The sequence below is a fragment of the Ambystoma mexicanum genome, chromosome 11 (genome assembly GCF_040938575.1).
Source record: "Ambystoma mexicanum isolate Mex_15411 chromosome 11, UKY_AmexF1_1, whole genome shotgun sequence".
Classification (NCBI taxonomy): Eukaryota; Metazoa; Chordata; class Amphibia; order Caudata; family Ambystomatidae; genus Ambystoma; species Ambystoma mexicanum.
Window position 1 is genome coordinate 1,259,702,468 of NC_090934.1, and position 24,018 is coordinate 1,259,726,485.

Consider the following 24,018-nt stretch of genomic DNA (forward strand, 5'->3'; position numbering starts at 1 on the left):
CAATTCCCCCCAGTTACAGAATGACAACATACCACTTGGGAATTATGGGGTAGACAGATAGGATATGCCACTGATGCATACATAGGGACACAGATCGTTGCAGAGATAACACATTAACACTCACATACTCAGTGGGTGACAGTCATGGTTGGTGAACCGCTGGGGGAATGGTGGCAGTTCTACCACATTTTGCAAGACACTATTAACCTGGGGTAACTGGAACTTCAACCACTGAAGGAAGCCATTGCTAGCTGCTAGCACCATTTAGAGCATGCCTACAAACCACAGGAGCACAGCTTCACATCCATTTAACTTGGACCACTTTAAGCACATCTACATGCAGACTCACAGCATCTAAACACTTGTTTGCCGAGTCTCTTCCGTGTGCTTGAAGGACTGCAGGAGACAAGTTCAATTCGCTCCAGTGTCCGTTCAGGACAGTCATTACCACAGGTCTGTTGATGGTACAGTCAAAGGCCGGTGAAGACGCACCTGGGAGCACCAAGGGCCACATCAGCTTGTACCTTGATGTTGGGGCAAGCAGTGAGATGCGGGTAGCAGGGAGTCTAGGCTGTGCCACAAGGAAGTTGACAGGGCATAGGTGGCAGCATGCTACTTACCCACTCTTGGCCATGCTCCCCCAGTCAGGAGTGTCCCTTCACTGTGGTGGCACAGAGGGCGCACAAGGCATCGCACAGAGCTGCAACCCTTGCTTCCTCATAGTACTTTTTCTGGGTGGTGGGCATCAGTGCTGTATGATGGTGATTAGCCAGACAGGTTGGCGAGATGTCTAGGCCACCTCTTCTCCCCCAGGAAGGAGTGTTGCGCTAGCTTTCCTTTTCCCGCATCCACTGTGGCAGGGTGTCACTGGAGGCAGGGTGTTGGGGCCACTTGCTGTGAAGTCAGGGCAACAGTAGTGGCAGGATGTAAAGGCCACATGCTCACAAAGTGCTAGTCATGGGTCCCCTGCTCCCCGGGCAGGAGTAGTGTCTGGAGTGGCACCATCCATTCTTCTCCCCACCCGGAAAGGAGTGTGGGCAGGAAGCTGCCAGTAGCAGAGGGTGCTCACCAGTGGCAGGGTGTCACCGGGAACAGGGTGTCGCTAGTTGCACGGTATCAGTTGGCGCGACACAGAAGGCACATTCTCTCCCCTCAGGCAGGAGCTGCATCTTTTGTTGCTGGCTCTTTTATCAGCAGAGCTCCTTGATTTCAGTGCTACAGTTCTATTGCAGTGTCATGTTATGTAGCTCTGAGACAATCACTAGGTTGGTCAGAATTGCTGGCTCAGGACTTAAGGGGGATCAGGGGGGTCTTCAGGCTCTGAGCCAGAGCGTATTAAAATTCACTGATGGAGGTCCGAGATCTGTAGAGGGCCATCAGCATTTGGATACTCTACATAGAGCTGCTGCCCATTTCACCACCCAGCCGGCCCGGTATCCTTAGAAGGGACACTTCGTAAAGCTCTGCTGTCAGGTGCACTTTTGTTTTACCATCAGGCCCAGGATCTGCACAGAGGGCCCTGTGCAGCCATTTACGTTCCAACATGGAGCACATCAAGAGAACCCACCGCCTCCTGGCCCAGGATCTCTTGATCCATGCTCCAACAGAGCACATCAGCACTTCCCCACCTGCAGGCCCGGGTTAGCCCTGGGCTGCAGTCTCATAGCTGCTGACATGGTTGGGGCAGACTGCACTCTCGCCAACCTAGTTTATGCTCCGACGTGGAGTGCACCATTTTCACTGCCAGGCAGCCTGGACTTGGTTATCCCCAACCTGCTCCCTGCTGGGGGCCTGCGGGGGTGGGGTGGTTGGGCACTCGATGCCTTTTCGGCGGGCATCAGCTTTTCTTTGGGGCTGCTCCATTTCCTTCTTTTCCCGGCAGATGCTGCAGGCAGACCCCCCACCCTGACCGCACAAGCACGCTTCTCTCGGAGGGATGTGGCCAGGGACATCTGGCGGGAAAGACACCCAGCATGACATCCACCCCACCCCCGGATGCCACTCCCTTCTCCCCTTTGAAGAAAAATAAAAGAGGGATAGCAAGGATGGGCACATTGCAAGGGCTCTTACTCCTCGGCGACATTGTGGGACCGGCCGCAGTCAGCCTCAATGGTGCTGGTGGACTTGGACTTGGTTGCAGGGCACGACCCTGTGGGCTGAGGAACTCAGCCTGGGTGCTGGCAGCATCCTGGATGGCGGGTGCCTGGGCAGGACCCAAGGCACCAGGCTGGTCTGAGGGGCCTAGACCAGCAGGGACCTGCAGGACCATGATCACAGTGTAGGTCTGCAAGCCCAGAATGAAAGAAAAGTATGAATGCAGTAGAACTGTGGTCAGAACACCCAATTGGACCCTGCCCTTCATGCCACAACCCATCTGTGCCACTGCAATTAGGGCAACGATTTTAGCAATCAAAAAAAATCACGACAATTGTGTACAAGTTTATATAGGACTAGGACAAAGGTTAGCGAATCAAATGTATATACGGAGAATGGCAAAGACCCGAGAGGGCTGCACAGGTGTTTAGAGGTAGTTTTAAACATCAATATGGGGGCATTTGGCAGTCCACTTATTTGAGGGACACCACAATGTCAAGTGCAAGAACTAGTTTGATTGCCAGGGTTGTTAAGTATTTCGATTTAAAAAAAAAATCGAGATTAAAAACAATCAGGTACACCAATGGTTCGGTCAGATGGTACATGTAACAATATTGGGGCAATGTGTGTGTTGAGGTCTCCAGCTCGCTCATACCCTCACAAGAAGATGCCAGCTGCTTGATAACTTGGACTGCGCCCCATGCTGAGGCGTGTCCATTCTTTTTATTTCCATAGTGACATAGGGTGTTCCCGTCACCAGGGAAATCCTACATCACATCCGTCAAACCTTCAAATGACAAATGGCATGAACAAACATAGTACAGACTGAACATAAACCGTAGTAGGTTTGACCTTGTAGACAGTGCCTCAGTCGTGAAAACACCCCGGCAGCTTCCGGTCTTGCCTCCTGTTGGCTACAGAGACACGTCCTTCACATACTGCCTAGGAATCAGCTTGTCACAATTTCCTCCACTACCTCAGATTCCAGCTGGGAGTTACATATTGAAGCTTCAACTGATCAGACCATGGCAAGTCCACCCCGATGTGCCCTCAGAACCAGCTGCTGTTGTGCGTGAGCAATTCCTTTCTTCCTTCAGCGGTTCAGCCCCATTTCCATGTGACAGTCCATTGGCTATCTCATACGGCAAACAATTTGTGTTGTGGATTCCTTGTGCAGGTCAACAGTGCCCCCTACTTCCATGAAATCTCTGGTCTTCTTGGAATTAAGCTTCTCATGGGTAACAAAGCTTTCCCAGATCTGGCAACACTAGCCTGTATGATTGGGAATTGGTGAACAGACTTTGCACCAGAGGAAGGCGTCCACTCGAGCAAGCCCCATCAGGGCGTGCAGATCAGGAAGGAGGTCAACGTGTCAACCAGTTGTGGATCCATGTCGTGGGCAATTCAAACGCCTTATTAAGTGTCCCCATGAAACACTCCAGGCCCAAGTCCGTGGAAGATTTAAATCACTCCTTTTGTTTTAGGATGGTTGGGTAATTTAGTTTTCCCCTTCTCTAAAAAAGGATTTGAGTACAGTCTAAAAATGCTAAAGCAATATATTAAACAAAAATTATATGTGCGTAGCAAAAGGAATTTTGAAGAACTTGCCATTACACTTGAAAGACGCCATTGAAAAAGCAACAATTAGGGAGATATATGGTCTTTAAGTCTATGAATGAAGTTGTACTGGCAAGTTGTTTCCAAATTATGAGTGCAAGGATCCATTTTGATCAACATTCTTATGTCGACCTAGTTTTGGGCTTTATGAGAGATGCATTGGATGATCAGCAACTAAGATAGACTACAGCCTCTTGATATATTTTATTTCTTGTTTACCCTGGCCCTAAATTTAAATTTAATAGGAAGGTGTTCCTCTGCCGGTTGAATTTCCCAAAACAGTGTAGACACCAATATATACAAGGTTCAATGATGTCAGGAAACATTGAGCCCCAACACATGCAGTGTGCATTTCATTTGAAAATCAGACTTTAATTATGGACTTTTCAAACCTGTACTATTTATCTTGTATGAATGAGAGAAAAAATGTTATGGGCAGTTGGAAGTGGATCTAGGTCCCCTGACCTAGGCACCACCCACCTTAGCCCTACCTCTTCCTTTCAAACTCTTATAGGGCATCTCTGACCAGGAGGACCCAGGGCCCGAACCTCTGCTCAAACAGGTAAGCATGCACAGACATGCTTTTTCTCCCTCTGTCCCAACAGGCCATACCCACCATCAGGAAACATCACTTCTCCAGGGCAGGGGTGCTCAGTAAGTTGTGCGTTGGTAAAAGTCTTGTTCGCCATAGTGCGTGTGCCTGCTCCCACTGCGCTTTGTCCTGGTTGCTTCCTTGTTTGTTGGCCCTCCCACCACGCCCCCATTGATTGGCAGCCACTTCAATTCAGCATCCAGTGCACACCCTGCTGTGGCAGGCCCCTTGGCCAGGGACCAGAGGCTAAGGACAGCTCTAGTGGTGTCTGCTGTGGTAGTACGTAGTCTGCAACCATCGACCTGTTGCAACTCATCAGGTAAATCAAATCCTGGTGTATTGTGCTGTGCTCAAAAACATGCCCCTCCTCCCCTTTTCCAGTAAAGTGGAATCTGGCTGTTTTCACATTCCGGTAACTGGCATTATTGATGGCTCTCTAGGTTCCCACCTAGATTCTCCTGTCCCCTGGCTCGCAAAAGCATGCTGTTCATGTCCCCTCCCGTGTCTCGTCTTCCCTTATTGTGACCCAGGTCTCCCTGCTCCTCCTGCGTGTTGTGTGGCACAGGACTGTCTCTGCTCACCCTCTTCGCACCCCCTACTCCACCTACCTCCTTGGACCACCTATGGTGCTCCGTCCCTCGCATCTTCTCCAACTGCTACTCTTACCCTATCCTCTCACTAAACTCTGGAAGTTCAAGAGGGACATACTGGTCTCCAACCCAGGCCTGCCCATCGCCGATACCTGCACCAGCACTTCCTCCAGACAGACCCACAGACATCTTCGTCCCCACTCCAGACCTATGGACCATTCATATGGTCTGTTCCCTCTCCCATTAACAGTGGCACTAGGTGGGAGGTCCTCTTGGCCCTCTTCCACTCCAAGACCATCATTAATGTGCATCTGAATGGCACAGTCTTGGTTCAGGGCCCTCAGCCCAAACTCCTGCGTCTTATCAACTTCCTCCCTTCTCCTGCAACTCCTTCCACCACCCTCATCTTCCTCCTCTGTCCACCCTCTAGCCCCTACCACCTGCGCAGGTTATACCTCAAGCCGGTACCCCTCCACAGAAGTCTTTCAATTTGGCAACCTGTTCCATGTCGCTACTCCACTTGTTCTGCTGACAAACACGTCTGACATCTGTCACCTCCTCGAAGTACTCAACCTAGATGTACTTGCGCTCACCGAGAGATGGTTTACAGGCAGTTTTGTCACGTTTTGACTCTCCTCCCTGTGGCCTACAAGATACTCTGAACCCAGAACCAACCGTACTGGAGGAGGAGTATTCCTGATCTTTCTGAGTAGGTCCCGGCCTCCATCATCCCTATGCAACCCTATTCCTCCTTTGAATGCCTTGTCTGCAAGCTCTCCATCTCTCCTGGCCTCTCTAACTGGCCACCATCAACAGGCCGACTGACCAGGTGGCCCTCTACCGCTGGGCTGACCCCTCTTCTCCCCTTCACCGCAACCTTTCACAGATCTTACATCCACCTGGATGCTTCCATTTCCTCCTTTGGGCTTTTCCACAACCTCCGAGACGCTTTCCATTCTGCCTGCTGGCCCAACACTCTGCATGTTCTGATCACCTCAGACATCCCATCTAACCATCTCACCACTCCTCTTGGGACTGACCACTTTCTACTCGCATCTGAAACTATCAGGCAAAGCCCCCCAAACCCCTCAGCACTGCCACCTACCTTCCCGGTCATTTAGCCCATGAAGCGTGTGTCAGTGAATGCCTTTGCCTCTACTTCCTCTGCTCCTTGTGGGGCAGACTCACACCCTAAAACTGCCCTTTCTAATCTGCATCTTTCTATTTCCAACACCCTAGACATCCTTGCCCGGGTCATGAGAATCCGGCTGAAGCCTACCTCCAAGTGCAACTCTTGGTATATGCCGCCTACTCCAAAGGCAATACAGACTGTCCTGTCCAAGAAGAGAGCACACATCCTCTCGACAGCCTCCAACATGGCTGAATTCTTTATAATCTGCACGGAACTGGCCAATCCTGTTGCTGTCTCTACCTCTCCTGTTCCCTCCTAGGCCCTCTACGGCTCTGGCCTCTCACTTCTCCACTAAAACTCAAGACATCCTGTCATCTATCTCCTCTCACTCTGGTGGCCCCCCTTTGGCCATCTCTCCCTCTCAGACAACACCCGAAGAGGTTTCTAGACAAGTCCGATCTAGGAGTGTCGTCCAATAGGTGCTCCCCTGCTTGAACCATCAAGGACCATATTGACACCCTTGGCCAATTTCTGTAATCACTCTTGCCACTGGAACTTCGCCTCTCCCCTTAAGCACTCCTTAGTGCACCCCATCAAGAAGCAGTCAGCCAATCCCATTTGCCTGGCAAACTATCTCCATCACCCCTTTCCTGGGAAAACTCTTGGAAAAACTAGCCATCTCCCAGCAGATCTACTGTGGAGAGTAAGCTGGTTGTGTCCATGACCATCAGTCTGGCTTCAGAGCTGCCAGAGGCACAGATTCTCCTGATCTGTGAACATCTGCTCTCCAGCCTTGATTACAGCATTCCTTCTGTCTCATCCTCCTTCATCTTTCCTCTGCTTTTGACACTATCAACCACACCATCCTGATCAATCAACTCCGTGATAACCCAGGCATCGCGGATCAGGCGCTGGAGTGGCTGACCTTCCTCTTGGGCTGCCCCTCTCAGGTCCAACTGGTCCCTTGCTCTCTGCCACCTCTACCTGTGGTGTTACCCAGGGCTCTATCCTCATTTTTCAACCTCTAATTGGCCCACCTGATCTCTTTTCTCCAACTGTGTCATGCGGATGAGACTCACTTTCCTTAAGGCTCCTCTCAGTCTCCTCACTCATTCCCGACTACCCGTGATTCAGGATTGGTGCGCCTCCAAGAATCTCTGCCTTGATGCCAGTAAGAAATTTCTCATTGGTACCCCCGCCCCAGCATTCCCCCTCATTCTGGCTTCAGGCCCTCCTTCCTACGAGGCAAAAAACCTTGGAGTCATCTTCGACTGAACTCACATCTCGGACGTTGCCAAGAAGTCCCACTACCAGGAGCACCTCCTCAAATGGACTACCCTTTCCCACAGGTGGTCAATCTCCAGAGCCCAGGTACTCTAGACGGGACTACTACAATAGCCTTTCTCAGCCTCCTTCTCAATCTGCCTTCCTCTACTCTCCGCCCTGTAACCCAGAACATGACTCCGAGACTTATCCTTGGCCTCAAACCCAAGGACTCAGGCCCTGAAATCTCGCCAGTGGCTGCAAGGATCAAGTTGAAGATCCTTTGCATTGTCCACAAGGCTTTCTGGGGCCAGGGCCCCCCATTACATCCAACACTCTTCCAAAATACCTTCCCTCAAGCCCTTCGCTCAGCTACGTCCAACTTTAAGGGTTAAACGTTTCTCCGGACAGAGTAGGGGATAGATCTCTCCTCTGCAGGTGCCTCCCCGCCCCTCTGAAACTTGAGCCGGTCCACCTGAAGTTCTGGAAGCAGTTCAAAACATTCCTCTTTGCTCATCTCCCTTCCCTGCTGACCTAACTGTCTGATGAACCGACTGGTTGCTTGGGTACCCTGAGTCACTGGGTACCAGGCTCTTTCTTGGTCACCCTTGCACTGCCTCTGGGTTTATCATGCACTTAAGGGCTGTAAATGTAACCCTACAGTTACATGTTCCCCTTGCACTACCCAGAGCTACGCTGCCCTGGCTGCACTTGCTTGGAGCATTGCTGCCCCATTTTCTCCTCCCCTCTCCCCCTTAAACTTCTCGCACAATCTGAATGACACAATGCCTAGTAAGATATTTGTCTTGTCCTCCCAGTATTCCCTCCCTTGGTGTGCCTAGAAATAATTGTGTACAGGCGTATTATATATGACTTATATCATATGATTTGAACATATAGATTGTTTAACAGCCGCATTGTTTGATAATGGAAAAAGGTTACTCTAGCCCCAGATATTTCGGACTACACGTACCATGATCTGGCTATTGATTGCAAGGAGTTTTAGTCCAAGGCTTTTGGAGCCAATGCTTGCAGACTGCTGCTCTAGGACTACTGTTCGAAATTGAGTGTTGCTCAATAGGTTTTTACATAGTTTAAAAGCATGTGTAAAGGAGCATTTACTCCAGACCAATACTAAGACTACTTAACATGAACGCTACAAGTCACCCTGTAAGCCAGGGTTACTATACAACGCCTTTTGCGCCACTACACCGACTAATGGGAGCCAGGTGTAGCCCGCTCCCTTTTGTCAGTGTAGTGAGAGTGTCACCCACTTCCATTAGATGGGAGCGGGGTAACGAAAGAAAGAAAATAAAAAAAGACCCTGCAACACCAGTTTAGACCCACGTTAGTGTGTGAGAACTGATGCTGCAGGATCAGGGAAAAATGGCAGCACACTTCATGGTGTGCCACGAAAAGGTAATAGGAGAGGTGGTAGCAGGGCACAGTGATCTGTGAGATCCCGAGCCATAATGGGTGTCGGCAAATTGTCGACAGGGGCAGTGCAGTGTTAACAGAATTCTGCAAAGTAGTAACTTTTTATTGCTTCCTTGTGTTACCTTTAAAGCATTTTAATTCTATGGAGAGGTGCATCTAGCACAACCCTTGCAATAATACATTCTGGTGAGCAGTTTAAGGTGTCCCAGCTACCTGCTTAATGCCAAACACCAATGGGTTGCCATTTCTTCCAATAGTTTTGCCTCTTTCATATCAAATATTTAAGTCTACAAATGTGCCAGCGAGGGTCAACCTACAACATGAGTGATATTAGATTCTCCTTTTTTACATTTCCTGCAACAAGCATTGTCCCCACTGATATATGTAGTCCCCCATGACAGGTGTTTCCATAGAGATGGCACTTTTTAGGCAAACAATACAACAAAAGCCTCTAAATATGGGTATCATCCATTACAACTTTGTCAATGTCATGTCCTTATTCATGATCTGTACTCAGTAAGCCAGGGCAGTCCCGCAAGTGCCTTACACATTTTTATCAGTGGACAATGTGCCAGGTGAGCAGTAAAAGGGCGAACATGAACTGGACCCAAAAAAAGGAATAAGTGAACAGAAGACTGTCTAGAATTGGTCAGGTAGTGCACATCTCAACCTTGAGGCTCCTGGACCAGTAATTGTTTTTGGTGGGGAGCCCATGTGTATAGATGGGTAAGAGGCTTGTGTGTGAGCGAACCTAGTCCAAAAGGTACGTACGCACGTTGAAAATGTATGGGTAGTGATGTAGGGACAAAAACAAGCCAGGGAAGTGTGGTGGGGCCATTCAAGTTGTACAATATTGAATTGGAGGGCAAATATCAAGGCTTAAGTGGTGCTAGCAATTAGCTTCTAGGCCTGCTCCCTAGCCCTAATGTATAGGACGAACCGGGTGGACAAGTGACAGGATGATTGAGGGGAGTAGAGGGAAAGCGTGGCATATGAGGGCTCGTGCATAAACAATGCCAGTTGTGGAAACTCCCGCAGGGACCAGCTGTGCATTGAAAGCGTACCAGCATGAAGGTTTTTGGGGGTGAATGTAAAGTTGCCAATTTGAGGCAGGCCCAAGCAGTAACCAATATGTGTACTAAATGAGACGTTTTAGTGGCTTAGGGGAGGGTATATCTGCCTGGTAACTTCCAGTAGTGTTAATCAAAAGGGCGGTATTGCAGATTTTTTTTTTGTTTAGCGCTGGCCATGTCCAGAGGGTCTCAGAACATGGTTCAAAGTTTGAAAAGGCAGTAGTTAAAAAGTTACACCATCTTTTCAGAAAAGGCTAGGAAGATTAGATAGTCAAATGATGGCTTGCAGAGGGCAGGGTTATGTATGGGGAAACATGCATGTTTTCACGCTCTTTCTGAAAGTGGTGCTAGAGGATGCAGTCTGTAAAGAGGTAGGTTTGGCATGCAGTGGGTGCCCAGTGGGTAAGTGATTGTTTTTGTATTCATGCGCAAGTACAGAGTGGAACGTGTAGAAGGTGTTAGCTAGGCTGTCTGGTGTTTGTGCGGGTGATGGGTTTGAGTTTGTCATTAAGGTAAGATGGAATTTTGAGGTGGATGGCTTTGAATACAATGTATAGTCTTTTGAAGGCAATTCTCTTGAGTATGGGCAGCCAGTAGAGATGGTCAAGAGTGGGGATGTGTGTGTTATGTCTGGCTGCTGCATTTATTAAGGCTTGCAGGGGGCAAGGGTGCTGTTGGGGGGAGTCTAGTGAGGAGAGCATTTTTAAATACCAGCTTAGAGAATCAGTGTTTAGATTGCAGCATGGAAGTCTTCAGAAGAAATGTCTGATTTTGATGAAGTGTAGGTGTAGATTGCGTGTTTAGGGGAGAGCAGCTATGTGGTGTGTGAAGGAAAGGTGGGGGAGTTGGTGAAGCCAAATGATTGGGATACATGTGGGTTGGATCCAGGAGCAGGGTCTGGTTTGTGCCTTGGGGCATTCTGTTTTGGAAGGGCTGAGTTTGAGGAAGTGGATGGCCATCCAGCTGGTGACTGGTGGAGGAGACAGGTTTTGAGGGTGTGGAGTTGCCAGTGGGAGGACATTTTAAAGTTCATTTGTAGGTTGTTTGCATATTGGTGTAAATGGACGTGTTTGCCAAGGGTATGTCAAAATAAAGCTTTAAGAGTCGAGATGGGGGCGCAGCCTTTAAGAACTCCATATTTAACAGAGGTGGGGTCTGATTGTTAGAGTATGGAGATTCTCCTGCCACTGAGAAAGGAGGTGAACCAGTCAAGCACAGTGCCAGAGGCATTCATCCTGTAGGCTAGTACAATGGTGTGGTCGATTGTGTTGAAGGCTTCGAAGATGTCATGGCGTAGTAGTGTGGTGTGTCCTTTGTGATGCTGGGGAGGTAGTCGAGGATGTGAGTGCTGTGTCTGGGCCGAAAAGCCAGATTGGAAGGGGTTGATGTGTTGCAGTTGGGAGGTGACAAAGTGTGCCATGATCCCAGCAAGGTATGGTAAGATAGTAATGGGCAGTAGTTTCCAGGGAGTGGTGGGTGGGGTAAGATCTCTCCAGTTTGAGTGTAGTGGGTATAGTACCATGTGAGACCAGAGTTAATGTTGAGCCAGTGGGGTGTTAGTGTGGTGAGGCAATATGTATCATCCAGGAAGTGCGCAGGTTTTGTTTTGGCAGGCGGGTGATGAGGGTGTTCGTGTCAATAAGGTGGAAAGTGTGCCATGTGCTTGGAATGTTTGAGAGTGGGAGAGCTGAGGGGGTTGGCTGTCCCCATTTATTTTGTGGGGAAGTAGTTAATGAGTGAGCTGCATACTGCAGTGGATGGTGGTTTAAAGGGACGTGACGAATAGTTTCCGGGTACAGTTGGAGTTCTTGGAGGAACGTATATCGCCATTTTCTATTTGTTGTCACAGTGCGAGTGGTGTCCTGGTTGAGATTACTCTTACTCCCAGGCCCTATAACAGCTAAAGTGCAGGCTTGCCCAATGATGGGTGACAAGACTCCATGATCTATCCACCACTCATTGGATGTTACACACTGCAGCAAGTTTTGGTGACCAAGTGAGAAGCATTTACCTTGTGCAGGCCCCACTCATGCCAGCCATTCCTGACAATTTAAGACCAGCCGATTTCCAGTCAATGCAATAAATACACAAAACATTTTATTCCTGATGTAAAATCCTCTGCTGCAAAGTCTACCATGGGTTTACCCATATACTCGCATGCCCCAATTGTATTCATGGAAAGCTACAGCATGCAGCAGCTTTGTAGGCTACAGAGCTAACGTCAGTTTCAGGGAAATTAAGTTGACTGAAGCCTTCAACTGCAAACGGTGGGTGAAGCATGTGATGCCCACTCCACGCTCAGTCCATGGGCATCCGACTTCCTTTATCCAGATTTTGGACGTCAACTACATGGGAGTTATGCACAAATGAGAGCGTGGTGGCAGACTGAAATGGGGTTGCATGCTGGACCACCAATTTAGTAACTGACTTAGTTAAAAAGCAGTCAAACTAGAGTGGTTATCACATCAAAAGAGACCCGCCTGCTCAAACACTTTGATTAACAGGGGGATGGGGCAGGGGCAGTGAAGAAGCTTGTGGTGGGTAACAAGATTGACGTTAGTAAGGCAGGGGATGGGGGTGCTTGGTGCTGCAAGGGGGTTCAGGGACCCCTCCACTTCCCCCACCAGACTAGGATAATAGAGGGTAAGTGGTGTTGAGAAGTACATTACGATGAGGAGCAGAGATCAATGGGGGGGTGGCGAGTACTGCATGCAGTTGACGATCAACCAATAGGGGTCATCCAGTATTTAACTGCCCATTGGATTTTAAAGGAGTCAATCTCCAAGGGTTGGTCATTTTGACATGCCACCAACGGACTCCTGGTCTAACTGCTTTAGAACAGAAGGTATTGGATGTCAGAAGTTTAGCAAGGTGGCCTTTTATGCCTGCCAATGACTTACAGTTGGGTTGTAAGCCATATTAAGGGTCATTTCATGAAGTAGTGAAGCTGCCGAAGAGTGGGGCTGGTTACATAATGGCTAATAGGAAGGGGCACTGCATTTGGAGGGTAAAAAGTGGTTCAGGTGGGTATGGGAACCAAGTCGATGAAGGCTGTGTGGAACAGATTGGGTGAGGAGAGGAGACAATGTGGGCCACCCAACATGCTTTAGACACCGCATTTCCATCAATCAGACTGATCACTCGGTAATCGAGGAAACCAAGCCACCTATAAACATTTAACCTTCCGATGGTGTCGATAACCATGTTGCTGGACCAGAATGCTTTAAAAAATGTCCAGTGAGCAGGCAGGACATGGAAGTACCTAAAAGTTCTGCCAAATGGCATTTTAAGTGTTAAGAACCTGCACCCATAACCAGGGTCGGACTGGCCCTTTCGGTCTTTCGGCCCGTGGCCGAACAACTTTGAGGTCCCAGGGGGCCGGTTTTTCGGCAGCCACCTCTGGGCCGTTTTTTTAAAAAAAAATACAATGTCACGTTTTTTTTAAAAAAATTACAATGTCATTTTTTTTTTTATTGGCAGGCCCGGCCTGCCCACCACAGTAACAGTGTCACTGTCTGTGTGCGTGCGGCGCCGCGGCCCGCACGAGCAGCTCCAGCTCGCTAGGGCTCACACTCACAGTCACTCATCAGCAGGCCGCCCGCGGCCGGGAAGTAAAATGGGGGGGGGCGCTGGCCGCTGCGCTGGGCTGGGCAGGGCAGGAGCCAGGAGAGAGGCGCGCGCCAGCGGCACTGTCTGCAGACTGCACACAATTCATCATAGCAAGGTAACACTAGATGTTGTTACCTTGCTTTGATGATTGCATCTGCATCATGCATGCATCATAATTTATGATGCATGCAGATGCACGTGCACCATCACGGCGGTGGGTCACCGGCGGCCGTGCCGCCACTGCAGGGGGCCGGAGCCGTGTGGTGTGCTCGGCTCACGTTCTGCTCGGGCGGCAGCGGCCTGAGTAAAGTTACTTTGATCTGTGGAGGGAGGCAGGATGAAGCAATTGCAAACACTAAAGCAAGTGAACACCTGCCTCCCTGCGAGTCCTGACCCTGGGGGCAGCGTGCCTGCAGGGCTGAGCTGGGTCCCGGCAGCAACATTTCACACAGTTGCTTCAACTAGTTTGCAGGAAGTAACAACAGTTGTTGGCACTTCTTTGCAAAATTGAAGTTTAACTTGTGCCTCCTGGGGGGACCGCCATGGAACAAGCCAATGTAAATTCGGCTGCAGGAGGAGGGCAGGCTGCCCCTGCCCGCCCGCCCAATAGACTCTATGCCGCCATTGCTAATTGCCTTGGGCCTCTGACCCACCCTGACCCTGTGCATGATTTATGGGCACGCCGGCGCTCACACCACACAGAGCAGCAGGCAGCACATGATGTGACATCGCAGTGGGGCAGAGAGACCGAGCCACCAGGCACCAGCTGAGCCCCACCACAGAGTGCAAGCACACCAGTGGACCGTCCTCACCACAACTTGGAGGCCTCCAGGTGCCATCCCAGTGCCCAGTGGCAATGCACTGGCACTGCCAACACAGCCACACTGACTGAGGACAAGTGGACCACCACCCAGCCAGGCAGCAGGCGAGGCCGGCGACGAGTCGGACGGAGGCAGAGCGGCCGCCAGACAGACAGTGCCTGCCCACCCAGGCCACAGCAGCCATCAATCAGGTAAGGACTCAGACTAGTATACTCGTATAGTGGGTTCAAATGCAGGCGCACCCTGTACCCTTTTCCTATAGCTCCCCTGCTGCAGGCGTCCCCTTCCGTAACCCCCAAGTTTATCCCAACCTCCCTATCTCTTTTTAACCAAAACCCTTGCTCTACTTAGCCCGTATCCCGTGTGTACATGCATGCGCTCCCTTGCGTGCATGGAGCGTCTATGACCTGTCCTCTGTGGATGTTTTGCACATGTACATGTCAACAAATCGCCGGGATCTCCCATGTGTGACAGAGTGGCCTGTATTAGAAGAAGTCAAACTGTTTAAACGGGATAGTCATGACTGGTGTTTCACATGCATGGACCTGCCCACCCCTTAAGGCCATTTGACTGCTTTCAGTTGATTTAAAACTTTCCATCTATTACTTTTTGATTGTTTCGTTGACATTTGGAAAAACTCATGTCTTTTTAAGCAACATACATTTTTGGGCTAGCGGTCCTTTGTTTGATGCCTCAGAGAATGTGTGTGGTAATTCAAGTAACATGTCCAGCACAGATGAGAAGCACATAGTTGTGTTACTTTGTTGATTTGTTAACAGATTTTCCTTTTGATGTGTACATTTTTTTTCCCTCTTGCCATTTAAACTCAGAGGCCCTTTTAAACAGAAATATATATTTTGGGACTTAGCCTCAAGCGTCCAGGAACTTCTTTCCCAGCTGACGGCAATCACTGCAGTATGTCAGAGGTGTCAGAAACATGGTATTTCTACTCACCACTTATGTAAAATAAAATATATGTGAAATGGAATGTCACAGCAGAGCTCTGACATTTGAAACTGCTTGAAACCTTTACTCTGGAGGTTATTGATGCCACCAGGCCGGCTCCTCGTCAATATTTGCGTCCATATTTTACCATGGCTTGTTTTTAATTGAATACATTAGAATCCCATTCCATGCATTTCTAGACAAAGCTCATTACTCTTTCCTCCTTTCATTTTTGGAAGTCCAATCTTGGATAAGAGCATTTCTGAATGGTGACATAAAAGGGACCCTGGGATGACAGCTGGAGCAATCGAATTATTCTATCTTCTGGGATAGCCTTGCTCTTGTGGGAATCCAAGAGGACAAAGGCTGGCTTCTGCCCTTATTGAATTAGGATTCCAGGACGCGAAAGACGTGATCATTGTGTCCAGTATCCTGTTCTCGGCTGTAACCTCCCCCTTGCACATTTCCCGAATACGGGCGTTCCAACATGGCAGTGCACATGGTGCACCGTGCACGCCCGTGGTTTGCAGCGCAGGGAATTCTAACGGGAAATGCATGGTTCACCTGGTTAAAAGCCCATTACAGACCTAAGAACATGCCCCCATCCAACCATAATGCCCTGCACTGATGACCAGCGGTGCCCCTGGAGTACAGTGTCCTGCCAGGTGCCCTGCCCTCGCAGTGGCTTACCAGTGTCCCCATCCTGACACTTTACCAGGCAATCACAATGCCCCCACATCCTCCTTAACCCTCACGCAGTCGCATACCCTAACAGCACTGCATTTTAGCTATTTTTCGTCTGCATTTTTTTACTACCCTTTTTGTTGGCAACGTTTTCACAGCAAAGGTATTTTCATCCCAATTTTCTCAGAGACCACATTTTACTTGGCAACATTTTAATTGAACAACAGGGTGTTTGGGTGGTGTCTGCCAGTTTGGCTTCCACACACAGTAGCACAAGTTTACCTAGTCGGTAGTCGCCAAATTGTAATGGAGCTCAGGTTGTCATCAACATGGAGGTTCTAGAAGTTGAATGGGCGAGACCTGAGAAATATGTAACTAGATGCAGGGCCAGTGGTTGTTCTCTCCTACACTCACTTATGCTGGCCTATGCTTTACTGTAATGACATCACACAATGTAATATTGCCATTTTGAAAAACATTTCCAGGGCTACTTGTGTTTCCCAGCCCACCCATGCTGGAACCTCGTCGTTTTAAACTTGCAGAGTCTGAGTAGTGATGTCTAGAATGACAACTCTTAAGGCCGCCAGATTCTCGAAAGAAACGAAGCACACACAATAGGGCGTTCCAACAATCGAGCTCTTTACTACACACAGTGTTGCCCTTTTGAGTTCGGATCTTATTTATTATACATCGTTTTTTGCAGTTAAGAGTGAACTGGAAACCTTCGCCTTCAAACGAACTGGCACTATTTTTCTCCAAGGCTTACTGCGTAATTGGGGTTGGGTCGCTTGTGCTCTTTGTTCAGTTTGCCCCCATGATCTATTCCCAGAGTAAACACCCAAGTGTGTTGATTGCCTGGAAGTAGAGGGAACGTGTGACAGAGACGGTGCCAAAGTGCACGGTGCCTGGAATGAGCGAGCACACCTCATAAACGCTCTCATTACAATTCGCACCTCTTTTGCAGGCACATCCCTCTACAAATTGCCCACTGCTTAAATCATGCTGCTCAGCGGCATGCCAAGGCAAGCACTGGGGGTTCCCCCCCACGAACAGTGTGTGTGGCTTCAAAATGGCCCATACCCACTGGGGCATTTTCTTTTTCTTGAACTGTCACTTTCACTAAACGTGACCGTTTGCGTGTTGTGCATAGTACGCGTCACAGTTTTTTTTCAAAGAAAAGGCAAACCTATTGTTTTTTTTTTTATGTTGAAACATATAGAACACGCACACATTTTTGACATGAGTCAGAAACCAAACTAAATTGCATGCAAGAAAGAGCCGGGTGGGCAGGGGCTTGATAATATTACATGATTGAAAAATAGATGACAATTTCTAAACCAAAATAATAGGGCATGATTCATTTCGAAAAAGTGCATGATTTCAATACCCTAGAAAATACTAGACACTGTTGTATTGTTATAAACGCAGACTTTTAAAAAGTATATTAGTTAAGCTCATATTACTTAATACGTGTGTCTTTTTAAACGGTATATATGAGCATTCTTTGAAACCTCTTTTGTTTTCAAACTTCAAAGGCCCGAGAAGGCAAATGGCTTTTGCATTGTTTTCCATGAATATGTTTACAAATAATTCACGTGTATGCTTGTATGCTTGTTTAAATTAATTTCATCTTTTCAGCACATCTACATTAGAGAGCTGCCAACACAATGGTTGTTAAAGTAACTAGAACAGGCTTTTTTCTTAAGAGAAATAGATGTGCAAGGTGCGGCTACCTAGAAGATCGGTAGTTCTTTTGAATGCAAATGTCATTTTGGGCAGGCAATTAAGCTGACATCAGACAAGAACTTGGTAAACCATTACCATTGGCAAACCAGCTGGCCTGTAGATGATACTGTATCGCCCAGAAGCTCCCATTTCCAACAGAGGAAGCGGCATCCCCGCCCCCCAGTATGTCCTAGAAGGAGCCACTCCCATTTCCAACAGAGGATGCGGCATCCCCTCCACCCCCAGTATGTCCTAGGAGGAGGTGTAGACTCAAGGCAGCCCCAGCACACCATGTACGTAAGCTACTTTGTGGATCAGGACATCAGCATGTATCCGGGATCTATGAGGGGTACCAAGTGCACCCATTTCCCATAGCTCCCCTGCTGCAGGCGCCCCCCTGCACCCATTTCCTACAGCTCTGAAGTTGCCAGTGGCAGGGTACACGAATCACGCAGGAGCAGGGGCGTAGCCGGCCTCAGAAGTTTTAGGGTTGGAGGCTGTTGGACAATTTTAAAAAGCAGGTTGAAAGTGGGGCCTCGAGTGACAGAATATCCAGCGACCTCCAAATGCTTGCATTGCGAAGTGATCAAAACCTTACCCTAACATCCCCAACCTATCCATAACCTCTCCCTAAACCTCATTCCGGTTTCCCTACCCCCCTCCCCTCCTATCCAACCATCGTCACCCTAACCCTCCTTCCCTGCTGGGGTTGCAGAGCCCTGTATAAGCATTGACTTGCAGCAGATCCCAAAACCGCAGTGGGGGTGGTTGGTTCATGCCACTCCTGCGCCTCGGAGCTGTGGACGGACCCTGTCACAGAACTGTATGCAAAGTAATGTTATTTTATGAGTTGTGTTGTAATGTAACAGACACATGAACCCTCCATACGTAGCATTTTCTGACCTCTCCCTAAACCTCATTCCGGTTTATCTACGCCTCTCCCCTCCTATCCAACCATCATCACCCTAACCTTCCTTCCCTGCTGGGGTTGCAGAGCCCTGTATAAGCATTGACTTGCAGCAGGTCCCAAAACCGCAGTGGGGGTGGTCGGTTCATGCCACTCCTGCGCCTCGGAGCTGTGGACGGACCCTGTCACAGAACTGTATGCAAAGTAATGTTATTTTATGAGTTGTGTTGTAATGTAACAGACACAAGAACCCATATGTTTCATTTTCTGTAAAAGTCATGAATTGACGCGATTCACGGATGATGGTTTGAGGGCCACTTTTTTTGAGACGAGGGGTGGGCCACTTTTTTTGAAGCGAGGGGTGGGCCACATTTTTGAGGCGAGGGGTGGGCTACTTTGAGGCGAGGGGTGGGCTACTTTGAGGCGGGGGTGGGCCACTTTTTTTTGTTGTCCGGGCCTATTTCTTGTCCCAGTCCGACCCTGCCCATAACCAAACGTTTGGATGTAGTTCAAGCTCTAGTGGAAGCCCATCTGCCTCACAAGTTGGATCACTCCTGGTGAAGTCTAATCACTGGGCATAGACTTCAATTTAAGCAGCTTGCCATGCACTTTGTTTCTACCTCTGTAGTACAAACAGCTTGAGCCGCCGCATTTGACGGACACCTCATGCATGTGAGCATGACAAGTACCCAGTCTTCCTGCTAACCCTATAAAGGTCTCTATATACGAGGTCAGTTAGTTGCCCTCTAGTTAACCCTTAAAGTGCACTTTTCCTCCTCAGACAAGGTCTGGTACCCAGGTGGGGGTCAAATTGGGCCTTTTACAGACAAGGCCCTCTACCCTCTGAGGTAACCATTGCATTACCATTCCTGTGCGTCACACCCTCAGGTCTCCGATGAGCCGCTTTTGTTCTCATCTAGCAGAACACATTACCCACAAGCCCACCCACACATTGAGAACTCCAACCTCCGCATACCTCAAATAATGGTAGGCTAGCTAGCATCGATTAGCCAAGGGAATAGCTTCCACTGAGCGAGGGATTCCTGAGCGACAGTGATGTCAGCCAGAACGGCAGGATGGAATTCACGCCAGTTAAAAGCTATCCCTCTAATTGTGCATGGTACCCGGAGTCACTGTTTCCATGATCAGCATAATCTGGGACAGTTGGGATCGTCACACAGGCCCTCCCCCAAGACCCCACAGCTAGCAAAAATAATATGGCAGAAAAGATTGGGATCACTTGCTCCAAAGTCACAGTAGTCATTTATGACTTCCATAATCCTCTGCAATGATCACATTAGGAGGATACACCATTCAGTAAGGGAAGCAGTTGCCAATGTATTCCTCGCGAAGCCATAAACACCAAGGATATTGAAGTCATCATCGCCCTGACCCTCTTAGGAGCAACGCTTCCATTTGAAGCATGTGATTAAATAAAAACCTGAAATGCGTCAGCCCATGATACTCCAGGGCTGCAACTAAAGTGAAGGGTCCTGTGCGTGTGGTGCACGAGGGACCCCATTTATTTGCTTGTTCTTATACAATAACACTGTTTGAAAGCACCCACAGGTCAGGGAAGGTACATTACAACACAATATTAAGAGCTGAGGGACAAACCTATGCCTTTGAGTATTCAGAACGTGCAAGTGCAGAAAGGAAGAGGGAAGAGGGGGTAAGTGCTGGGGAGTCTGAGTGTGTCAGTTCTAGAGTGGAGAGGTGCGAGCTGAGCACCATTAAGCTCATCAAGTCCAACCTTCAGGTCAGGGTGGCGCTGGCATAGCGCTCTGCACCAGAACCAATACCTGGTTGATCCAGCTTTCGTTTAATGGTGTGTGGAGCACTGTCGCAGGAGAGAAAGACTTGGTGCGACACCTGCTTGGTCCAACTGCACTCCCGCAAGCCCGATCTCAATGCCCAAGCTCAGAGGTGTTGCTAGGGGGGGGAGGTGGAGATATAGCCCCGGGTGTTTTGGCTGTAGCCCCAGATAGAAGCTCAGGGACAACCAAAAGACTAGCTCGCCCAGAGTCCCAACAGTACCAACATTAGTGTAGCCCCAGATCTTTTCCAGACCTCCTAACACCGCTGGGCTGCTCCACAAAAGCAGCCCGGGACACTAAGCCAACTTCCTGCCACCTGTCTCACAAGTGGAGCTGCTCCCGACATATGCAGCCCAGGCCAGGACGATCCCCAGGTGGCCTACACCACCAGAACAATCGCTTGGCCACTGCCAACATACTAGACCTGGGTCAAAACACCCTGAAAACATGGCCCATGCTTTTGAGACTGGGGAGTAGGGTGACCAGACATCTCGGTTTTGCTGGACTGTCCCGGAATTGGGTGCTCCGTCCCCTTTTCTGGAAATTATGTTTCCATTGGAAAATGCAGTGGTCCTGTTTTTTGGTAGTAGGTCTTTATAGCGGCCAGGCAAGAATGCACAATTCACACAGAAACGCTGCATTTTATGAAGATAGCGATAGGTTATAAAATGATATAATGTATTTATTGCACCAGTAACTTCAACTTTCTCCTCCATCCACTACCGAGTAGCACCGTGACAGCCACTTTCACGAGTCAGTCCTACTTTTATGTTAGTTGTCCCATCCTTTTTTTTTACTATTTAAATCTGATCACCCTATCGTGGAGACAGAAAATCAGTAGATCCTTGAGCCAGACAGCCCTGGCAAGGCTACAGTAGAAAAGGTGATGGCTGGAAGGTTGAGTTGATCTTCACCTCTGGAATTGCTCTGGGAAAACGCTCCAGACCATCGTTCTTCACCTGGCAGAACAAGCAAATATCCTTTTATAAATACACAAAGTACCCTTTTAAAGCATAACTTTCCCTCTACCCCCCCTTCCCCCCTCCCCTTTATAAAAGAACAAAATTAAACAGCTGGTGTACTGGAGCAGCTTGGTGCCCATCAGACCCAGGTGCAAAGCCACAAACTATATGAACAGGACACCAACGCCCTGTCCGTCCGTGAATCCTTGTGCCGCCTATTACAAGGGAAACTTGCAGGGTTGTCCAACGTCTGGCCTGGAAGGTTGGACATGACGATTTTCAGGAGATCCCTCAATATTCATGAAATAAGTTTGCACACATTGATTCTAAATGTACACACATCTCATTATTAATGAGGAGTTATCTGAGTGCTTGCCTCGAGGCCTGGAGTTGCACAATGGGTTAGAGAGTCATAACCAGTTAAGGGCCCTTCCCTTGCTAGCTGCCTTTCCTCTTCATGACCTTCCTACCGCAGCCCAATCCAGGGCGATCAATAAGCTTCAGGGAAGCAAGAAGCAGCCAGCAGAGCACAGGTGCGCAAAAAGAACATTAGATGTTCACCCACAAAGCCAAGATCACCAGTTCCATGCATGGCTCCTCCAGCCTGTCTCGAGTTTTACCCACTGCATGCTGGGGACTTGTGCTTGCGACCCCCCCCCCCCTCCCCTCTTGTAAATAGGGGCCTACAAGTCCCATCATACAACGAGAAAAATGAGGACTGGTTCGATTGGTCATGCTCGTCACTGGGAAACATGGCAGCCAATCCACCGGTCTCACCCACACACCTTTCGAGGCAGATTAATAATAAGAAAAGTTCTTGAGAAAGGCTGCTGCCCAGAAGGATTAAGCTGTACACAAGGATTAAGCTGTACACATTTCTGTAACAATAAAAGTTTTCATAAAATGAAAAAAAAAAAAAAAAAAAAAGAGAAAGAGTTCCCAGAAAGAACTAGAAGGGAATCATGAGATTCTCAAGAATAACGGACAATAAAGGTACGCATTCCCAGAGGACACAGGGGCCCACCCTCACTTCTCAACTCAGCCACCGCATTAGAGACTAAGGCTGCGAGAAGTGCGTTATATTGCGGCTGAGAATTATACTTCATTGGTTTACAGTAGCGGCGTGGCAGGACGCAGAAAAAGACAACCCATCGCAGCGCAAATAAGGCGGAAAACAAACAATATTTTAAAAAAATATATAATAAAAAAAACGCAAAGAAAGATACACGAACCCAGAAATCAGCTTATTAAACGTGGGAGTATAAAACGCACACGCCAACGTCCACAGTGCAGCTTTTAGCATAAATGAGGTATGTGCTTTAAGGAGAGACCCTTCGCACAAGCATTTACATATTCAACGCTGGGGCATTTAAACTTCGATGTCAGCTCGTGCTAAAACAATGCAACCCCAAATTACACAAGGGGTATTTACAAGTGCTAAAAATGGGTGCACACGTCAATTAACCGTTTGTATGATCGTCTTAAAAACAGATCAAGCAGATTTCAACCCGCGTGACGCTAAATCTTTCCTTTCCGCGCTGTGCTAGGACTAGGGCTATCCCAAACATTAGCACATTGCTGAAGCCATTCCTTGTTTCCGGGGCTGCACACTTCTTACCAGTGGAAATGCCATGCTGCTAGCTCTGCAGCGAGTGGAACCGGCGATAATAGGGGCACAGTGGGCCGGTGCAAACCAAGATACAGATTGTGTTATTGCAACAGCTGTAGGCCGGCCGACTGGGACTCTTATAAAGTTGAGTGCCCCGCCCCCGCAGTCTCGTGTTCCTCCCGGGCCCTCAAAACACCTGAGCGTGGGCCAGACGAGGAACCCGGGCGCAGGCGCGCATTACTGCGCCCCCTCGTGGAAGTAAGTAAGTAAGCAAGCAAGCAAGCACTCTTCAAGGTTCCCTACACGCGGGGAAGGCCCAGAGACCTCAGGGTAGGGCGCAACAGAAGGCCCCCACGAGAGCACCTATCACCCGAGGAAATATGGACTATGCTGACTACGGCAAGAGCCACAGGTTCACCCAGCCACTTTTTAGATCAGACCGCGGTAGCCATTTGGACTTAAATGGCCTGTAGCGGTGTAAACAAACATCTCACTTTTATCAACATATGACCCAATGCCATGTTGCTGCTGGTACACCACACATACCTGCCAAACTCGGCCTCATTTGCAGAGTGTTTCCCACCTTGGACTGAGATATCACCCTCCCGCTAAACTGTTAGAAACTTCCGTGGGATCAATCTCTCGGAAAGCCTTCATCACCTTTCAAAACGTGATTTGATTACGCTGCGACTACTCAGCAGGTTAATAGGTATAGACACTTTTCCGTTTCTGAGTTTTCATTCAGTCAACGACGTAACCCACACCTTTTTCTTCCATGAAATCAGATGTTGGTATTTGATCCCATTTAAGTCAAGGGAGATTAACCCGTTTTTGGAAGGGTGATGGATGTTTACCAAGACAAGGAATGAAATTGTAGAATCCTTCCTGGATGCTTGGCATCTGCAAGCCACCCTATCCATGTCCTTAAATATTAAGCAACATAAAGAATGGCAAGTTCCCTCTCCCCAAAGCAATTCCAAAAAGGAGTAAAAAACCTGGCCCAGAAAATACTATATCTCCCTGCAGTGACATCAGAGCAGTTGATTGACCAATTCCATTGTCCTCTGCCATGATTTCACTTTAGGAGGATACAGCATTCAAAAAGAGTAATATTCTGATGGCCTTCTATATATGTCTCTTG

At 48.7% G+C, this 24,018-nt stretch overlaps 1 protein-coding gene across 1 annotated transcript in view; it reads right to left on the reverse strand.

Moving 5' to 3' along the window:
* CPEB1 (cytoplasmic polyadenylation element binding protein 1) overlaps positions 1-22,986 on the reverse strand; it is a 517,982-nt gene extending 494,996 nt beyond the window's left edge. The window contains exon 1 of the mRNA XM_069624702.1: positions 22,887-22,986. Within this exon, the coding sequence (XP_069480803.1) occupies positions 22,887-22,901 (15 nt within the window). The 5' untranslated portion in view covers positions 22,902-22,986. The remainder of the gene's footprint in view (positions 1-22,886) is intronic.
* Between the last annotated feature and the right edge of the window lie 1,032 nt (positions 22,987-24,018).